General features: G+C 40.4%; 1 protein-coding gene across 3 annotated transcripts in view; it reads left to right on the plus strand.

The window, feature by feature from the left end:
• Positions 1 to 20,963, plus strand: part of MTMR8 (myotubularin related protein 8) — a 256,913-nt gene that overhangs the window by 69,476 nt on the left and 166,474 nt on the right. For all 3 annotated transcript variants that reach the window (XM_043895248.1, XM_043895250.1, XM_043895249.1), the window contains 4 exons: positions 3,192 to 3,354; positions 7,766 to 7,923; positions 9,714 to 9,842; positions 11,012 to 11,146. In XM_043895248.1, the coding sequence (XP_043751183.1) occupies positions 3,192 to 3,354; positions 7,766 to 7,923; positions 9,714 to 9,842; positions 11,012 to 11,146 (585 nt within the window). The remainder of the gene's footprint in view (positions 1 to 3,191; positions 3,355 to 7,765; positions 7,924 to 9,713; positions 9,843 to 11,011; positions 11,147 to 20,963) is intronic.

A 20,963-nucleotide genomic window follows, 5' to 3' on the forward strand; every position in this document is an offset into this window, starting at 1 on the left:
TGTATACATGCTTTCTCACAAGGTAGTTTTTTGAAATTTCAGTTAACAGTTAAACTGCTGTAAAACCTTTTCTTCAAAGACTCTATTCTGGGTGGGTCTTTTCATAAATTGAATCATGATTTCTCTTCCCTCAAGTTGTTGACTATAGTCATTTTAAACTATATGAGACTTTTCCTCAATATTTTTAGGTAAAGTGGTCTCCACTTATTTTCAAGATGCCTACTTGGTAAGCATCCTGAAGTAATTTAAAACCTTGCTACACATAAAATGTGGTTCAACAACTAAGAACATCTGTATTACCTGGGAGCTTGTTAAAAATGCAGAATCTCAGGCCTAAGATTTCAAATTTCTAGAATGCTCTCAGGTGATGCTGGTGGCCCATGGACTGTATTTTGGGTATCAATAATATAGACCAGCTGTCTGACCTAAGACAGAGTGGTGTGTGTGTGTACATTGTTACAACTTTAAATAATATCTTGTAATTAGTTTAGCACTGCTAACATTACTTTACATTACTTTATGCCTTACTTATCCTAAAGTATCATCATTTAATCTTAATCATTAGCTAGAGTTAAGCTTAGACCTCTGTAACAAGTAAAACATGCTTCTGGTATATGGCATAGCACAGCAATTAAGACTAGAGCTAGTGTGTTCAGGGTGAAATCCCAGCTTCAGCTTCAACATTTACTACCTTTGTAACCTTGGGCAAGTTACTTAACTTCTCTGAGGCTCACTTCCCTCATCTGTAAAATAAAGGAAATGATAATGCCTGGTTATAGGAATAAAAAAGTTAATGTTGTACCTAAAATCATGTCTGGCACATGATAGAGACTATTATATAAGTATAATATGAATTAAACAGACTATACATTTTTAAAAAGTATTTTAATACTTCCTTTTTAAAAATACCATAACTTTCCCCATATGACATTATATCTTGTTCATGTTGGTATGATGAAAGGATTGAGAAAAGAAGAATCAGGAAAGTTGGTTTTAGCTAGACTCAGTTGTACACTAACTGGCTATATGAACTTGGGCAAGTGACTCTTGCTTTCTGGGCTTCAGTTTCCTCATCTGTAACATGAGGTGGTTAGATTATATAATTAGTAAGGACTCTTTAATTTCTAATAGTTTGGGAACTAGTTCTTTAGTACTGTGTCATGAGCCTTTCCCCTTTCTACCTGCATTTACAGACAGCATACATCTCCAAATTTGTTTCTACTGGGTATTATTTCAAATCTAATGGACTAGATCGGAAAGGGAGAACTTATGTTAACTTTCTATATGTCAAAGGAGGCATATTTACCCAGTTAGTACTGTTAATGAAGCTCTTTCCGGCCTTAGTCTGTTTTACTTTCTGCCTCTTTCTAAGTCACCAGTTTTTTGCCTGGCACCTGTTCTCAATGATCAGTGTTTTACTGCTCAAACATAGATCTACAATATTGATCAGGAGGGCTTTGATTTTCTTGAAATTTGATATATTAATTCCTGTTACATTATCAGTAGCTTTTTGGCCCTTCAAAACTGCCATAACAGGAATTAAGTTTGACAAAATAGTTAAGACAGACATTAAGATGGAAAATTCCTTCTTGGAACATGTGAATAGTCTTGCATCTACCCCATTCTTAGATGATGGATATGATTAAAAGATTTCCTGAAAGAGATTTCTTTTCAAAATAAATGGGAGCTGGGGCATAGACTGTATGAGATGGAAGAAAAGAAAATACAATGATGATAGGAAGGCCATTCCAGGTACAGGTCAGGAAGTCCAGAAAATGAAAAGAGTACACTTAGACTTTAATGGCAGGAAACATCAGAGACACAGATAGGAGGAGAACATCAAAGACTAAAAATGTAAAGCCATGATTCCATGGCATTTTGAAATTATAAAGAGAGACTTGCAATATTTGTATAGAGTTTCTTGTACCAGTTCCTTTTCCACACATTTCTTTTTTGCTGCATTAGCGTGAGCAGGGATGATGAAACTAAAGATTTAATAATCCTTCATATTTTTTTTTTAAATCAGAGTTATGAACCTGTACTCCCATGGGAAATAGCTTTCTTAACTACAGTACAGTGCTTATGTATAGTTATTTTAGTCCTTAGTCTTATAGTTTCTACTTATTCCCTGAGTCACTTAGGTAAAAATTTCCTTCATTTCTTCTTTACTGTCACTAGAGTCTAAGATGTGGAAGAGAAATTTTCCTTGTAATATTTCTAGTTACATTTTAATTCCAGGACTAGAGTTTTTAGAATTTCTAGAGAAATAACCCTAAACAAAGTTAGACTGCCATGGTTCAAATTCTGTCTGTGCTACTTTTTGGCTGAATGTCCTTTGATGAAGAATTCACTTTTCAAAGCTTTGGTTTCTGCATTCCTGAAATGGGATTATTATACCTTAAAGCATTGTTACAGGGGTTAAATAGTTAATGATCATGGACCACTTCATGAGCAATAAAGCAAAATACCAATTGTTAATCATTTTAACTAGTAATTTGATAGAACAAAAGGAAGTTCGATTTTCCTCTGTGAAAATCATTTTACTATGATTTTTAAATTCCACCAGTCTAGTGGACTATAGTCCATGGAATTGCAAAGAGTCAGACTCGACTCTCTGCATGGGCACGACTCTCTGCACAGACACAGTCGGACGTGACAACCCAGAGACTAAACAACAACAGTAGTTCTTGAAGCCATCTGTTCTGAGCCAAATTCACCACAATTGCCCCATAAATCTCTTAACCTTACTTACATCCCTAAGGAGAGAGAAGTTTTATAATACCATAATTTGCTTTTCATTGAAAGTGTGAAAGTGATAGTGTTAGTCGCTTGGTTGTGTCCAACTCTTTGCAACACACAGACTGTAGCCCACCAGGCTCCTCTCTCCATAGAATTCTCCAGGCAAGAATACTGGAGTGGATAGCCATTCCCGTCTCCAGGGGATCTTCCCAACGCAGGGAATGAACCCAGGTCTCCTGCATTGCAGGCAGATTTTTTTTTTTTTTTACCACTATTTACTTCTGTTTGAGAGAAACCCAGTTTTGCCTTACAATGGATGGTTATAGGCTGTAGATATGACCGCATCTCTGGTTATGCTGTTACCATTACTGAGAGTCAAGCACACTGATAGTGATAGATCTAGTGCCTGTCTGCGATCTTTGTTGTTGTTGATGTTCTTTTCTGTTTTGTAGATTGCACTGCATCATATTGCCACTGTGGAGAAATTGCCTGTCACTAGCCTGGGTTGCCCCCTGATCCTCCGCTGCAAGAATTTCCGGGTGGCCCACTTTGTTTTAGAATCTGATGTTGTGTGCCATGAGATTTATATTTCACTGCTAAAGCTTTCTCAACCAGGTAGTTATGAAAGTATTTTTATCTGTTTTAGATAATTTTTAATTATCCACCCCTCCACCAGAACAGCATAATGGAAGGATCATGGGCTATGGAGTTCAATAGACCTAAATAAGTTTGAATCTGGGCTCTGTCTCTTACAGTTCCATGGTATTTGGGCAAGATGCATAACCTTTGAAGTCAGCTTCCTCAGTTGTAAAAATAGTGATAGTATAAGCTCCCCATGATGGTTGTTTCATGCATTTTCATTCTGTACTTGGTATATTGTAGATGTTTGACAGGTGTTACGTCCTTCTCTTTCTTTCATCTTAAGTATCAACTTGTAAATTTTTCCACAGTTCAGGAAGTAAGACTGTTTTGGAGCAAATTTTTTTTGTTGTTGTCTTCCAAGCTTTATGTTTTGCCTGTTGTTCCTACCCCTACCTTTGGTTCCAACTAGCAAACTATGAAATTTATCAGAGTCCTTAATGCAGTTATCCCTACTTCCTCTGACCTGACCTTCTCATCTTCCAACCCAACTCCAGGTGGCTAACCCATAAGCTTCCTCTGGTTTTAGTTTGTGGACTAAAGTCCTAGTTTCTGGATTAGAATTATATTCCTCTCACATTTTCTTCTACCTGTGGCCTAGAATAATTTCTTAGAATTTGCTGGTATTCTATTGACAGAGGCTATCTGTTAGCTGGCCCAGTATTTGTAAAAGGTTCTAGAAGACATCCATCTCTGGAAAAGTTATTGCCACAGTTCAGTTCAGTCACTCAGTCGTGTCCGACTCTTTGGGACCCCATGAACCGCAGCATGCCAGGCCTCCCTTTCCATCACCAACAACCGGAGTTCACCCAAACCCATGTCTATTGAGTCGGTGATACCATCCAACCATCTCATCCTCTGTCGTACCCTTCTCCTCCTGCCCTCAATCTTTCCCAGCATCAGGGTCTTTTCAAATGAGTCAGCTCTTCACATCAGGTGGCCAAAGTATTGGAGTTTCAGCTTCAGGATCAGTCCTTCCAATGAACACCCATGACTGATCTTCTGTAGGATGGACTGTTTGGATCCTCTTGCTGTCCAAGGGACTCTCAAGAGTCTTCTCCAACACCATAGTTCGAAAGCAGCAATTCTTCGGCACTCAGCTTTCTTTATAGTCCAACTCACATCCATACATGACTACAGGAAAAATCATAGCCTTGAATAGACGGACCTTTGTTGACAAAGTAATGTCTCTGCTTTTTTAATATGCTGTCTAGGTTAGTCATAACTTTCCTTCCAAGGAGTAAGAGTCTTTTAATTTCATGGCTACAGTCACCATCTGCAGTGATTTTGGAGGCCCCAAAAATAAAGTCAGCCACTGTTTCCACTGTTGCCCCATCTATTTGCCATGAAGTGATGGGACCGTATGCTATAATCTTAGTTTTCTGAATGTTGAGCTTTAAGCCAACTTTTTCACTCTCCTCTTTCACTTTATTAAGAGGCTCTTTAGTTCTTCTTCGCTTTCTGCCATAAGGGTGGTGTCATCTGCATACCTGAGGTTTTTAATATTTCTCCTGGCAATCTTATTTCCACCTTGTGCTTCATCCAGCCCAGCATTTCTCATGATGTATTCTACATATAAGTTAAATAAGCAGGGTTACAATATACAGCCTTGATGTACTCCTTTTCCTATTTGGAACCAGTCTGTTGTTCCATGTCCAGTTCTAACTGTTGCTTCCTGACCTGCATACAGATTTCTCAAGAGGCAGGTCAGGTGGTCTGGTATGCCCATCTCTTGCAGAATTTCCCACAGTTTATTGTGATCCACACAGGCAAAGGCTTTGGCATAGTCAATAAAGCAGAAATAGATGTTTTTCTGGAACACTCTTGTTTTTTCAATGATCCAGCAGATGTTGGAAATTTGATCTCTGGTTCCTCTGCCTTTTCTAAAGCCAGCTTGAATATCTGGAAGTTCACTGTTCATGTATTGCTGAAACCTATGTGAGAATTGGAGAATTTTAAGCATTACTTTACTAGCGTGTGAGATGAGTGCAATTGTGCGGTAGTTTGAGCATTCTTTGGGGTTGCCTTTCTTTGGGACTGGAATGAAAACTGACCTTTTCCAGTCCTGTGACCACTGCTGAGTTTCCAAATTTTCTGGCATATTGAGTGCAGCACCTTCACAGCATCATCTTTCAGGGTTTGAAATAGCTAAGCTGGAATTCCATCACCTCCACTAGCTTTGTTCATAGTGATGCTTCCTAAGGCCCACTTGACTTCCCATTCCAGGATGTCTGGCTCTAGGTGAGTGATCACACCATCATGATTATTTGGGTCATGAAGATCTTTTTTGTACAGTTCTCTGTGTATTCTTGCCACCTCTTCTTAATATGTTCTGCTTTTGTTAGATCCATACCATTTCTGTCCTTTATTGAGCCCATCTTTGCATGAAATGTTCCCTTGGTATCTCTTATTTTCTTGAAGAGACCTCTAGTCTTTCCCATTCTATTGTTTATCTCTATTTCTTTGCACTGATTGCTGAGGAAGGCTTTCTTATCTTTCCTTGCTGTTCTTTGGAACTTTGCATTCAGATGGGTATATCTTTCCTTTTCTCCTTTGCTTTTCACTTCTCTTCTTTTCACACCTATTTGTAAGGCTTCCTCAGACAGCCATTTTGCCTTTTTGCATTTCTTTTTCTTGGGGATTGTCTTGATCCTTGTGTCCTGTATAGTGTCATGAGCCTCCATCCATAGTTCATCAGGCACTCTGTCTATCAGATCTAGTCCCTTACATCTATTTCTCACATCCACTGTATAGTTGTCAGGGATTTGATTTGCGTCATACCTGAATGATTTAGTGGTTTTCTCTGCTTTCTTCAATTTCAGTCTGAATTTGGCAATAAGGAGTTCATGATCTGAGCCACAGCCAGCTCCCAATCTTGTTTTTGCTGACTGTATAGAGCTTCTTCATCTTTGGCTGCAAAAAATGTAATCAATCTGATTTCGATGTTGGCCATCTGGTGATGTCCATGTGTAGAGCCTTCTCTTGTGTTGTTGGAAGAGGGTGTTTGCTATGACCAGTGTGGTCTTTTGGCAAAACTCTATTAATCTTCCCCGCTTCATTCTTTACTCCAAGGCCAAATTTGCCTGTTTCTCCGGGTGTTTCTTGACTTCCTACTTTCTCATTCCAGTCCCCTATAATGAAAAGGACATATTTTTCGGGTGTTAGTTCTAAAAGGTCTTGAAGGTCTTCATAGAACCATTGAACTTCAGTTTCTTCAGTGTTACTGGTCAGGGAATAGACTTGCATTAGCATGATATTGAATGGCTTGCCTTGGAAACAAACAGAGATCATTCTGTCATTTAGTTCGCTGATTCCTAGAATGTCAACCTTCACTCTTGCCATCTCCTGTTTGAACACTTCCAATTTGCCTTGATTCGTGGACCTAACATTCCAGGTTCCTATGCAGTATTGCTCTTTACAGTATTAGACCTTGCTTCTATCACCAGTCACGTCCACAGCTGGGTGTTGTTTTTGTTCTGGCTCCATCCCTTCATTCTTTCTGGAGTTATTTCTCCACTGATCTCTAGTAACATATTGGGCACCTACTGACCTGAGGAGTTCATCTTTCAGTGTCCTATCTTTTTGCCTTTTCATACTGTTCATGGGGTTCTCAAGGCAAGAACACTGATGTGGTTTGCCATTCCCTTCTCCAGTTGACCACATTCTGTCAGACCTCTCCACCATGACCCGTCCGTCTTGGGTGGCCCCACATAGCATGGCTTAGTTTCACTGAGTTACAGAAGGCTGTGGTCCATATGCTCAGTTTGGCTAGTTGTCTGTGATTATGATTTCAGTCTGTCTGCCCTCTGATGCCCTCTCTCAGCACCTACCGTCTTACTTGGGTTTCTGTTTTATTGCCACATAATCAATTTATTGCCACATAAAATGATCAAATGAGGTATTGACTATATGTTGAATCTTGTGGAAGGGGGAAGTGGGGTTGACAAGAAGAAGAGATGGCCGTTTATCAGCCAGAAGCAGGTACTGACCTCACTAACAAAATGTAAGAACACTGCTAATGTTTTGCAATATGTCACAACAAGTACTGCAGTTAGGACATTGAAGATCAGTTAAAAATTTTGGTAAGGACCACTTTCTCAGCATGTGAGTTCAGTCCATTATCCAGCACTTTACAGAAAACCAGGCAGAATGTTCCTGCTTTGTATTGGGATCATATAAATATTTTTAAAAGAAGACTCTGAAGCATTATTTCAGTTCTTATTCCTTGTACACAAATAAAGGCAACCTTGTACACAAATTATTGTCCTTTTCCGGGGCTAATGACAAATACTCCCTTAGGAAGAATAAAATCTAGCCTTTATTGCATTATTTGGTGTTATGTTTCATTCATTATTACTTTATTCCAATGCCTATATTTCTTCTATAGAATTACCTGAAGATCTGTATGCTTTTTCATATAATCCCAAATTCTCAAAAGACATGAGGGAAAATGGATGGAAGCTGATTGACCAAACATCAGACTTTGGACGTATGGGAATTCCTAACAGGTACTGGACCATAACAGATGCCAACAGAAACTATGAGGTAATTTTGTTACTGTTTTCTTTTGGTTCACTTAATTGAAACAGAAGTATTTCAGCAAGCAAAGTTTTGAAAAGGGAAAAAACCACCCATTATCTCTCCTTTTCATTCAACATTCAGCCATTCAACAAGATTTTTATTAAATAACTAGTGCATTTAAAACACCAAGTCAGAGTTCTCATAGTCTAAAGCATAGGGTGCTATGGGAGCATAGATGAAGAATATGGAAGTCAAACTGGAATGCCAGTAAGAGCCTTCAGCTTTGGGGAATAGCCTAGAGAAGGGATTCTATCTTAACTTATACAGGGAGAGAAGGAAAGAGGTCAGTAAGTGAACTCAGATCACGGATAAATTGAAGAATTTGAATGTTATCCTGAGGACCACAACCACAACAGTCTTTTAACTTGGAAATGTCTGTAAGTATATTTGTATTTTATTTTATTTTTTTCATTTATTTTTATTAGTTTGAGGTTAATTACTTTACAGTATTTTAGTGGTTTTTGACATACATTCACATGAATCAACCGTGGATCTACATGTGTTCCCCATCCTGAACCCCCCTCCCGCCTCCCTCCCCATCCCATCCCTCTGGGTCTTCCCAGTGCACCAGCCCTGAGCACTTGTCTCATGCGTCCAACCTGGGCTGGTGATCTGTTTCACCCTTGATAGTATGCTTGTTTCAATGCTATTCTCTCAGAACATCCCACCCTCACCTTCTCCCACAGAGTCCCAAAGTCTGTTCTGTACATCTGTGTCTCTTTTTCTGTTTTACATATAGGGTTATCGTTACCATCTTTTTAAATTCCATATATATCCATTAGTATACTGCATTGGTCTTTATCTTTCTGGCTTACTTCACTCTGTATAATGGGCTCCAGTTTCATTCGTCTGTGGTATATATTTGTATTTTAGAAAGATTACTTTGATATTGGTATGAAGAATTGGTTTGCTGGAGTTAAGAATGCAGGAGAGTGATATGAGAAGTGATGAGAACCTGAACTAAGGCAATAACTATGGATGGAGAGGAGGAGATAGTTTTAACAGATATTTAGTTAGTAGAAGTTAAAGAACCTGGTGACACATTAATGTGGCGGGGAGAAAGAGGGAGAAGTTTAGTAGGCATCCCAGGTTTCCTGGTTTATGGCTTAGGTGACCCAAGTGGGTATGGATATGTTAGCAAGATAAAGATCACAAGAAGAGGATCAGAAAGCATTTTTAGTTTTAGACATGAGTTTAAGGTGATTAAGAAAATCAGGTATTTGATATCAAGCATTTGAGTCTAGATCTCCAGAAAGATTTCTGGGCCAAATATAGAAGCTCTCATGTGTATTAATTCACTAGGAGGACCTGGCATATAGTCACTTGAGACTGTGATTTATTACAGTGAAAATATAGAAAGCAAAATCAACAAAGGGAAAAGGAGTAAAGTCTGGGGAAAACCAGACAAAAGTTGAAGCTTTTGCCCTTTCCCAGTGGAGTCACATAGGGCATGTTTCAACTCCTCTAGCAATGTGACATATGCAGAATGTTTCTACCTATAATGTTAGTTACTCTTAAAGTACATTTTGTTCTTATATATCTCAATATTTTCATTTCTAGAAAATAATAGCATACTTGGAAGAGCTTTTTACATCAAGGATATTTTTGTTCTTATTTTTGAGGAATCAGTGATTCTAGCTGATAAATAATGGGCAACTAATGCTTGAGTGATTGCCATTCCAACCTGTTGCTGCTAGCAGGTAAAAAAAATGTAAGAAGATTAAGTTTAAAAAATTGAGTTTGTTTTCTTTTAGATATGCAATACCTACCCTCCTGAAATAGTGGTTCCTAAATCTGTTACATTGGGAACGGTGGTTGGAAGTTCGAAGTTCAGAAGTAAAGAACGTGTGCCTGTGCTCTCCTACCTCTACAAAGAGAACAATGTGAGTTGACAAAACTTCTCTGATGAGAACTAAACTTGGCTGTAGAAGACCTGCATTTAAGTCACAGTACTGTCACTTACTAGCTTTATGACCTCAAGCATGTTACTTCTCTGAACTTTAGTACTTTAGAGTGGCTTTAAGTGGGTCACATCAGGAAAAATATATGTGTACTTTGTAAATTTTAAAGTGCTATGCAGATGTTAAGTGGCATTTGTAGTGTGTTCATTTACTCTTTCCTGCTCTGCCAGCTCCTGTGTGATGGTAAGTAACTGTTAAATGAAAGGGAACAGTCATATGGAAGGATATTTGTAGATTGTTGTCTCTCACTATAACACAGATTTCCTTATTCTTTCTCACTATTTTTCATATAATTTAGGGTCTTATGGGAAAGCACTTGACTCCTCTGAGTCCCCTTCCATAAGAAGGGATAATAGTTCTTTCCTCTTGTGGTCTCTCTGAGATCTGGAATTAGACAAATAGTCAAGTTCTCAGGTATTCAAGTGCTAAAGAGTACAGTAATATAAGTGGTTGTGTGTGTCAGACTGTTGAAGTAAGCAGACTATATAACACCACCACCAAAATGAATGCAGTTCATTAACTGATCATTATTAGATGTACCTGCTACATAGCTGTGCTGTTTTCATATTGAAATGGCTTTAAACAAACCAGTACTATGATTTGGCATTTGACTCCTGAAATGAGTGAATTCTGTTCTCTTAAGAAACTCTAGATGTTTGTTCTATCTTGAATTCTTAAGTGAGCCTCTGGTATGTGGGTGATATCACTGGGACTATAAAAAGCAAGACAATTTAAGAAAAATACTATCCTAATACATATTAAAAATAGATAAAATTTTATTAAAACACTCAAGATGTGATTTTCTTGTAGTCTGGGTTTGCCAAGACTGGGTTGGGAATCTTAGCCATGTAGAAGAAAGAAAAGACTATCTGAGCGACAGTTTGTAGCAATACAGCCCACATTCTGGAGTGGGGAGGGAGGCAGGAAGCTGAGCTCAGTGTTACTGAAATGCTGAATTTCAGGGCTGCATTTTTTTTTTATTTCACTATCCTGAGTTGGCTCATCCTCTTCTACTCCTTGAACATGGGAACAAGGAGGATTTTTGACCACCTGTAAATATGATCACTCAACTGACACATTTTTCTTTACAGGCTGCCATTTGCCGCTGTAGCCAGCCTCTGTCTGGATTTTATACTCGTTGCATAGATGATGAGCTCCTGCTAGAGGCTATTCGCCAGACAAATCCAAGGAGCCAGTTCTTGTATGTTGTAGACACAAGACCAAAGGTATCTATGTATCAAAAACCTCACTAATACTTCTGTTTTACTCATGCTGCAGTGCCCCTCCTCATGTAGTGAGCTTTGCAGTGTTAATGGGAAAGTTGGATTTGTGCATATGGGCTTGTTGTTGTTCAGTCCCTAAGTCATTTCTGACTCTTTGTGACCCCATGGACTGCAACACGCCAAGCTAACCTGTCCTTCACTATCTTCTGGAGTTTGCTAAAACTCGGGTCCATTGAGTCAATGATGCCATCCAACTATCTTACCCTTTGTCTCTCCCTTTTCCTCCTGCCCTCAATCTTTCCCAGCATCAGGGTCTTTTCCAATAAGTCAGCTCTTTGCATCACGTGGCCAAAGTATTGGGGCTTCAGCATCAATCCTTCCAATGAATATTTAGGGTTGATTTCCTTTAGGATTGACTGGTTTGATCTCCTTGCTGCCCAAGGGACTCTCAAGAGTGTTCTCCAGAAGCACAGTTTGAAAGCATCACTTCTTTGGTACTCAGCCTTCCTTATGGTCCAGCTGTTACATCTGTACATGACTACTGGAAAAACCATAGTGTTGACTGTATGGACTTTTATCAACAAAGTGATGTCTCTGCTTTTTAACATGCCATCTAGGTTTGTCATAGCTTTTCTTCCAAGAAGCAAGTGTCTTTTAATTTCACGGCTGTAGTCACAGTCTGCAATGATGTTGAAGTCCAAGAATATAAAATCTGCCACTGTCTCCACTTTTTTTGTACCATCTATTTGCCATGAAGTTGGTAGCTTATGCTGAATGATGTCAGATTTGTGATCTCCAAAGAAGATTTAGCTTTGGAACCAGGGACCAGGCTTGATCACTCAAGAATTTTTGTGTAGCAGAGTTTTATTGAAGTATAAAAAAGGACAGAGAAAGCTTCTGACATAGACATCAGAAAGGGTCCCTAACTAGTCTTAGCAAGAAAGCTATATACTTTTTAATTTGTTATTGCAATAAATCAAAAGAATATCTTAAGGTTGTAAAGATCTTACTAGACCCATTCCCACAATTTACATTTTAAAATGACAGGATTAGAATTAACAATAGAAAGATTTTACCAGACCCACTCCCATAATATACATTTTAAGATAATAGGATTAGTCAGAAGGTTGTCAAGAAGGAGAAACATGTCCTCAAGCAGGATACATTGTTGTTATATAATCCTTACTAAGACTAAGGAATGTAGAAAAAAAGTTTGTCCTTTCCTCCTTCTTGAGAATTCCAGACCCCATCTCCTCTTTGAGAGCTCCAGACCCCTTGTTCCTCTTCAGGGACGACAGACTTCTTATCAACCTACCTAAAAATTGATTCTCTCATTCCCCCCTTTTCTTTTAGGAGAATTGTGTTGCCAAGGGAAAGGGGCATCATTTTCATTCCACAACTACTTCCTGCTTTTGAGGGGTGTCGTCCCTAAATTGTGGAGGCAACATATTCTCCTAACCCTCACATTGAGTGTCTCTGATCCAGGGGCCCCAAGTAATAGTTGGAGGAGGCTGTGGCACTTGTAGGAGCCTGGACAACTATTTGTAACTTAAAAGTTTTCAGACGGTTAGAAACAGATCCCATTATACATTTACAGATGTTAGGCAAAATAGTCATTAAATCAAGTTAAAACATACTCAATATTAAAAGTTACATTATGTCCATAGTTAAGGTACAATATGTTATCAGTCCATCTTAGGCTTGTTAGATGTAATCAGATAAAGAAGAGGCATCACATATGATTGTTGTTGGTGAAGGTATTTGCAGACTTGAAGAAAATCCTTTCCTTGAATGAGAGAAACTAACCATGTTAAGCCTTCAGTTTATGAGGAGGGGAGTGCTCCACAGACACAGCAGTTAGAACAATTGTGGAGACTGGGTCAGGGGTCACCTCCCGGAGTTCTTGTAATGTCTCTTGAAAAGCTGAAAGCTGAGTCACATACTTAATTCTAAGGCTTTAGGATCTATGACAATATCTGTGTGCAAAAACAGTCTGTCATTGGGGGATAGTTCAAACCCTCATTGGCTTCCGTGGTGGCTCAGGTGGTAAAGCATCTGCCTGCAATGCAGGAGACCTGGGTTCGATCCCTGGATCGGGAAGATCCCCTGGAGAAGGCAATGACAACCCACTCCAGTACTCTTGCTTGGAAAATTCCATGGATGGAGGAGCCTGGTGGGCTACAGTTCATGGGTTCGCAAAGAGTTGGACATGACTGAGTGACTTCCCTTTCCCTTCCCTTCAAGCCCTCATTAAAGGCTGGGCAATTTCCCCATAACCCGGTCTCCAAATGTGACAATAGCCTGTAGTGCCCAAGAATCCTCTCAGTTGTCTTAAAGTCATAGGCAGAGGATGGTATAGTATAGGTTTAACTCTAGAAAGCATCCTTCAAATCAATGACTGAAAAATATTTGGCTCATTCAGGGATTTCAGACAATAAAGTATAAGGATTAGGCACTTATTATTCATAAATCTTGAACTAGTCTCCATTTATCATTTGACTTTGTCACACCCAAAATAGGAATGTTGCATGGACTATTGCAAGTAATGAATAGCCCCCGTTCCTTTAAATTTTCAATGATGGGTTTTAACTCTTCCTGAACCTCAGGCTTTAATGGATACTGCTTTTGATGTGGAAATAAGTGAGGGTCTTTGAGCTTGATAAGGAAAGGAACAACATTTTGTGCTCAACCCACAATTTTTCCATCAGCCCATACTTTAGGATTTACATTTTCTTCAGTTAAAAGAGTGAGTTCCATATTCATGAAAACAGAGGCCTGGACTTTGTTCAGTATATCCCTCCCCAGAAGGGCTGAGGGAGACTGTGGCATGATCAGAAATTCATGAGAAAACAGCAGAGTCCCAGTTGCAGCTTAAAGGAAGACTGAAATAATAGCGTTTGGCTCATCCTGACAGTCCCATTACAGTAGTGGATTGGGAGGAAAGTGGACCAGGGGCTTCAGTGAGTACTGAGAAAGTTGCTTCAGTGTCTAAAAGAAAATCGACCGATTGGCCCGCCGTAGTTATTAATACCTGGGGTTCCTCAGGTGTTATTAGGATGGGAGCTTGTGTGGGGACCCCAAGCACCTTCAGTCCTGATTGTCTTGAGAGTTTGACCCCCTGGGGCCTATACCTCAGAGGTCAGTCTCTTCTCCAGTATGGTCCTTTGCAGACTGAACATGGAACTGGGGCAGCTTAGATGCCTGAGGGCAACTTCACATGAGATGCCCCTCCTTTCCACAGTAATAACAAGCCCATCCCTTTTCACCTGGGTTCCTCGGGGCATTTTTCTCTTCAGGCTGATTCATAGAAGTTTTCACAGCCATCACTAGAGCCTGGGCCTTTCCTTTGGTTCTTTTCTGTTGTCGTTTCTCCTCCTCATATTCTCTACTGTAATATACCATCTGAGCCAGCTGTAACAGTTTTTCTAAAGACTTATTTGGTCCAAATGCCTGTTTTTGTAACTTATGGTGAATATCTGGAGCTGACTGAGTGAGAAATCTATCTTTTAAGATCATTCCTCCTCTGCCCTTTTGGGATCAACATCAGTAAACTTACAGAGAGTCTCTTGTAGCCTATCTAGGAATTTACCATGAGTTTCTGTCTCCCCCTGTTCTATGTAAACCAACTTAGCATAGTTTAAGGTCAGCATAGTTTAAAATCTTAGTGAACACTCACTTTAGTCCTTCAAGAATGCATCTGACAAAGTGGCTCAGTTATGGAAATTGCTCGGCTTCCAACAGAAAGGAGAGCTATTTCATGTTCCCCCTTTCCCTTGCCTTCAAGCCATTTATCTCTAAAAGTAGTAGCTTCCCTAAAACTTTAGTTTTTTAGTCAGGGTTCAGCGTCTGTCCTAAGACATGTATTATATCTCGCCAAGTAAGCTCATAAGGTGAAGTTAGTCCTGTAAAGGCTTCTATGGAATTTTCTGGATCCTCTAGATAGTCTTGACTGCAATTGGTACCATTTGAATTTCTGCTGAGACTGAGGCAACCCTTCCTAGAAGGGTGCCCTGACTCTCAGCCTGTTCAGTTGGGAGCCCCAGATACAGGGGCAAAGTTAACAGGACAGGAGGGAGCTGAAGGTTTCACACCCAAATCTGTACTCTTAGGACACAAGTCTGGCATGTCTCACAGAGAGATAAAGAGCAACACATATGTCACTTATACCCATTTCTCTTGTTCTCTACAGAACTGACTAATTGTAAAACAGTATTATAATTGAGATCCTTCAACAGGCCAGCGTACCATCTTCCAAAGGATACCATGGCCATTCAGTATCACAGAAGAAGATCAGGCGTGTCTTTTTTAAATTCTGGGGATCAAACTTATCCCAGTGTTTTTTTAAATACATTTTAAAGGAGTGTTTTTGGAACTGCTAGCTCCCATCTGTAAGAGGGAAAAAAAAGTGGCATCCACAGCCTTGGCTTCTTCCACTGGAGGCATCCCTCCCTGCTCTAGATGGGGGTGTGGACAATCTTGCCACTGAAGCTTTCCTTCCCTGGTCGGACTTAGTCTGCCCCTTACTGACACAGGCATCGTACTCATCCCTCTTGGTTCTACCACCGAGGTAGGGTGGAAATGCATCAGGTGTAGACCTGATGGCATCCCAAATTGATTTCTAGTTCTGTACCACCAAGACCTTTGTCTGATTTACCTTTTTTCCACTGATGCCACCTGGGGTGGAGCAGTGTAGCTTTCCCAGAGTAACTAGGACTGCTTGGGGAAGCATCTGTCTTCCACGTGCCTGTGCACATTTCTGAGGACAGTCCTGACCACAGTAAAAGTGGGGAGTTATTGCTACATCAGTATATGTGATGGCAAAAGAGGTAGTAGATGGTGGCCAGTGAGGAAAAAGTGATTTTTGTCCTCGAATTACTAGGGCCAATCCTTCCAGTTCATTTCCACAGGCTCCTCAAAAGAAATATCTAAGGAGTTGAGACAGAAGGCAGTGGAGCACTTTCTCTGGTCTGCTAAAAGCTAGCATTACCAAAGGAAGAAGCCCATTGCAATTCCAATCATACCAGATCCTGCAATTCCAGATCTGTGTCCTCAAAAACCTCATGGTCACCAGCCGTGCTTCTATCCAAATAGATGCAAGACACAGCTGTGACACAGACTCACTTTCAGGTCATTGGCCCCTGAGGCAGGCAGCCAAGAGAGTGCCCTCTAGCCTGAGAGACATTCCTGGAGCTAGAGTTCTGCCTTGCTCCCAAACATGCTTTGGTAACTCTCGGATCCTAGCAGGGCTAAGCGCTTCCATACTGTAACTTATAGTTCCTAGCAAGGCTAGGTGCTTCCATACAATGGGTCTAAGTAAAAGTACACAGTAACAGCATGGATCATAAGTCCCTTGTAAGTCTTTAATTTGGCAGATTACATTCAGTTCAGTTCAGTTCAATTCATTTCAGTCGCTCAGTCTTGTGTCTTTGTGACCCAATGAACCGCAGCACACCAGGCCTCCCTGTCTATCACCAACACCTGGAGTACACCCAAACCCACGTCCACTGAGTCGGTGATGCCATCCAACCATCTCAACCTTTGTTGTCCACTTCTCTTCCTGCCCTCAATCTTTCCCAGCATCAGGGTCTTTTCCAATGAGTCAGCTCTTTGCATCGGCTGGTGAAAGTATTGGAGTTTCAGCTTCAACATCAATCCTTCCAATGAACACCCAGGACTGGTCTCCTTTAGGATGGACTGGTTTGATCTCCTTGCAGTCCAAGGGACTCTCAAGAGTCTTCTCCAACACCACAGTTCAAAAGCATCAATTTTTTGGCACTCAGCTTTCTTTATAGTCCAACTGTCACATCCATACATGACCACTGGAAAAACCATAGCCTTGACTAGACAGACCTTTGTTGGCAAAGTAATGTCTCTGCTTTTTAATATGCTATCTAGGTTAGTCATAACTTTCCTTCCAAGGAGTAAGCGTCTTTGAATTTCATGGCTGCAATCACCATCTGCAGTGATTTTGGAGGTCCCAAAAATAAAGTCAACCACTGTTTCCACTGTTTCCCCATTTGCCATGAAGTGATGGGACCGGATGCCATGATCTTAGTTTTCTGAACATTGAGCTTTAAGCCAACTTTTTCACTCTCCTCTTTCACTTTCATCAATAGGCTCTTTAGTTCTTCTTCACTTTCTGCCATAAGGGTGGTGTCATCTGCATGTCTGAGGTTTTTGATATTTCTCCTGGCAATCTTGATTCTACCTTGTGCTTCCTCCAGCCCAGCGTTTCTCATGATGTACTCTGCATATAAGTTAAATAAGTAGGGTGACAATATACAGCCTTGACATACTCCTTTTCCTATTTGGAACCAGTCTGTTGTTCCATGTCCAGATCTAGCTGTTGCTTCCTGACCTGCATATAGATTTCTCAAGAGGCAGGTCAGGTGGTCTGGTATGCCCATCTCTTGCAGAATTTCCCACAGTTTATTGTGATCCACACAGGCAAAGGCTTTGGCATAGTCAATAAAGCAGAAATAGATGTTTTTCTGGAACTCTCTTGTTTTTTCAATGATCCAGCAGATGTTGGAAATTTAATCTCTGGTTCCTCTGCCTTTTCTAAAACCAGCTTGAACATCTGGAAGTTCACAGTTCACATATTGCTGAAGCCTGGCTTGGAGAATTTTAAGCATTACTTTACTAGCGTGTGAGATGAGTGCAGTTGTGCAGTAGTTTATGCATTCTTTGGGGTTGCCTTTCTTTGGGATTGGAATGAAAACTGACCTTTTCCAGTCCTGTGACCACTGCTGAGTTTTCCAAATTTTCTGGCATATTGAGTGCAGCACCTTCACAGCATCATCTTTCAGGGTTTGAAATAGCTCAGCTGGAATTCCATCACCTCCACTAGCTTTGTTCATAGTGATGCTTCTTAAGGCCCACTTGACTCCCCATTCCGGGATGTCTGGCTCTAGGTGAGTGATCACACCATCATGATTATTTGGGTCATGAAGATCTTTTTTGTACAGTTCTCTGTGTATTCTTGCCGCCTCTTCTTAATATGTTCTGCTTTTGTTAGATCCATACCATTTCTGTCCTTTATTGAGCCCATCTTTGCATGAAATGTTCCCTTGGTATCTCTTATTTTCTTGAAGAGACCTCTAGTCTTTCCCATTCTATTGTTTATCTCTATTTCTTTGCACTGATTGCTGAGGAAGGCTTTCTTATCTTTCCTTGCTGTTCTTTGGAACTTTGCATTCAGATGGGTATATCTTTCCTTTTCTCCTTTGCTTTTCACTTCTCTTCTTTTCACACCTATTTGTAAGGCTTCCTCAGACAGCCATTTTGCCTTTTTGCATTTCTTTTTCTTGGGGATTGTCTTGATCTTTGTGTCCTGTATAGTGTCATGAGCCTCCATCCATAGTTCATCAGGCACTCTGTCTATCAGATCTAGTCCCTTACATCTATTTCTCACATCCACTGTATAGTTGTCAGGGATTTGATTTGCGTCATACCTGAATGATTTAGTGGTTTTCTCTGCTTTCTTCAATTTCAGTCTGAATTTGGCAATAAGGAGTTCATGATCTGAGCCACAGCCAGCTCCCAATCTTGTTTTTGCTGACTGTATAGAGCTTCTTCATCTTTGGCTGCAAAAAATGTAATCAATCTGATTTCGATGTTGGCCATCTGGTGATGTCCATGTGTAGAGTCTTCTATTGTGTTGGAAGAGGGTGTTTGCTATGACCAGTGCATTCTCTTGGCAGAAATCTATTAGCCTTTGCCCTGATTCATGCTATACTCCAAGAGAAAATTTGCCTGTTTCTCCGGGTGTTTCTTGACTTCCTACTTTCTCATTCCAGTCCCCTATAATGAAAAGGACATATTTTTCGGGTGTTAGTTCTAAAAGGTCTTGTAGGTCTTCATAGAACTGTTCAACTTCAGTTTCTTCAGCGTTACTGGTCGGGGCATAGACTTGGATTACCGTGATATTGAATGGTTTGCCTTGGAAATGAACAGATATCATTCTGTTGTTTTTGAGATTGCATCCAAGTACTGCATTTTGGACTCTTTTTGACTATGATGGCTTCTCCATTTCTTCTAAAGGATTCCTGCCTTAGAGGGAATCTTTCTTCTAAGGGATTCCTGTAGCAGAGCTGTTCTGGATTCCCTTACCCTGCTGCTCTCCACCCGTGTCCTCTTTTCCAATAAAATATCTTGCTTTGTCATCATGTGTGTCTCCTCGGGGCCGTGTGGGGTCACCCAAGTTGGATGGGTCATGGTGGAGAGGTCTGTCGGAATGTTGTCTGTCCACTGGAAAAGGGAATGGCATACTACTTCAGTATTCTTGCCTTGAGAACCCCATGAACAGTATGAAAAGGCAAAAATATAGGACACTGAAAGATGAACTCCCCAGCTCTGTAGGTGCCCAATATGCTACTAGAGATCAGTGGAGAAATAACTTCAGAAAGAATGAGGGGATAGAGCCAAAGCAAAAACACACCCAGTTGTGGATGGGACTGGTGATAGAAGCAAGTTTCGATGCTGTAAAGAGCAATATTGCATAGGAACCTGGAATGTTAGGTCCCTGAATCAAGGCAAATTGTAAGTGGTCAAACAGGAGATGACAAGAGTCAACATCAACATTCTAGGAACCAGATTAGGTTAGTAGTTCTAATTCCCCATGCAATTACAAAATGGTCAAAGAGACCAGGAAAAGGTGACTGAGAAAGGAAATTTCGGTCCACACGCTTTGCCCATTTTTGGCTGCTCCCCTCGCAGGGACATTGGGAGTCTCTTGGCATTGGCAGGTCAGTATAAACCTCTGACAAGGTGCCCCTTTCTGGGGCTGCCTTCAGTGATTATGAGGCACCAGGGCTCATCACTTGCTTTGCACAGGGCGTGTCATTCATTCCCACAGGCACACCCTAGAGTTAGTGAAGTAAAGAAAACATGTATACTGAGAAAACAGGGCTAGAGCTGAGTGTTCTTACCTTGTCCTGAAGATCCCAGATGAAGATGAGCCCCGAAGATAAAAGCTTACAGTGAACTATGTCAAATTTGTCATCTCTAAAGAAGAAGATTTAGCTTCGGGACCAGGGACCAGGCTTGATCACTCATGAGCTTTTGTGTAACAGAGTTTTAATAAAGTATAAAAAGGGACAGAGAAAGCTTCTGACATAGACATCAGAAGGGGGACAGAGAGGGCCCCCCTCGCTAGTCTTAGCAAAGGGAACTATATACTTTTTAATTGGTTATTGCAATAAATCAAAAGAATATCTTAAGGTTGTAAAGATCTTACTAGACCCATTCCCACAGCTTACATGTTAAGATGACAGGATTAGAATTAACAATAGAAAGATTTTACCAGACCCACTCCCATAATATACATTTTAAGATAACAGGAATAGTCAAAAGGTTCTCAAGAAGGAGAAACATGTCCTCAAGCAGGATACATTGTTGTTATATAATCCTTACTAAGACTAAGGAATGTAGAAAAAAGTTTGTCCTTTCCTCCTCCTTGAGAATTCCAGACCCCTATCTCTTCTTTGAGAGCCCCAGACCCCTTGCTCCTCTTCGGGGACCACAGACTTCTTATCAACCTACCTAGGAATTGACTCTCTCATTTCCCCTCCCCTTTTCTTTTAGGAGAATTGTGTTGCCAAGGGAAAGGGGCATTATTTTCATTCCATAACTACTTCCTGCTTTTGAGGGGTGTCATCTCTAAATTGTGGAGGCAACATATTCTTCATGTGGAGAACCATTTGGAAACTCTTTTTATTATAGCCTTCACTGTCAAGCAAGTCTGTGAGAAGGTACTTTGAACAACTTAGTCTTACCAGTCTGTGAGTGTTGCAGAAAGGAGGATCCTCTGGTCCACCTA

Source organism: Cervus elaphus, chromosome X (genome assembly GCF_910594005.1).
Source record: "Cervus elaphus chromosome X, mCerEla1.1, whole genome shotgun sequence".
Taxonomy (NCBI): Eukaryota; Metazoa; Chordata; class Mammalia; order Artiodactyla; family Cervidae; genus Cervus; species Cervus elaphus.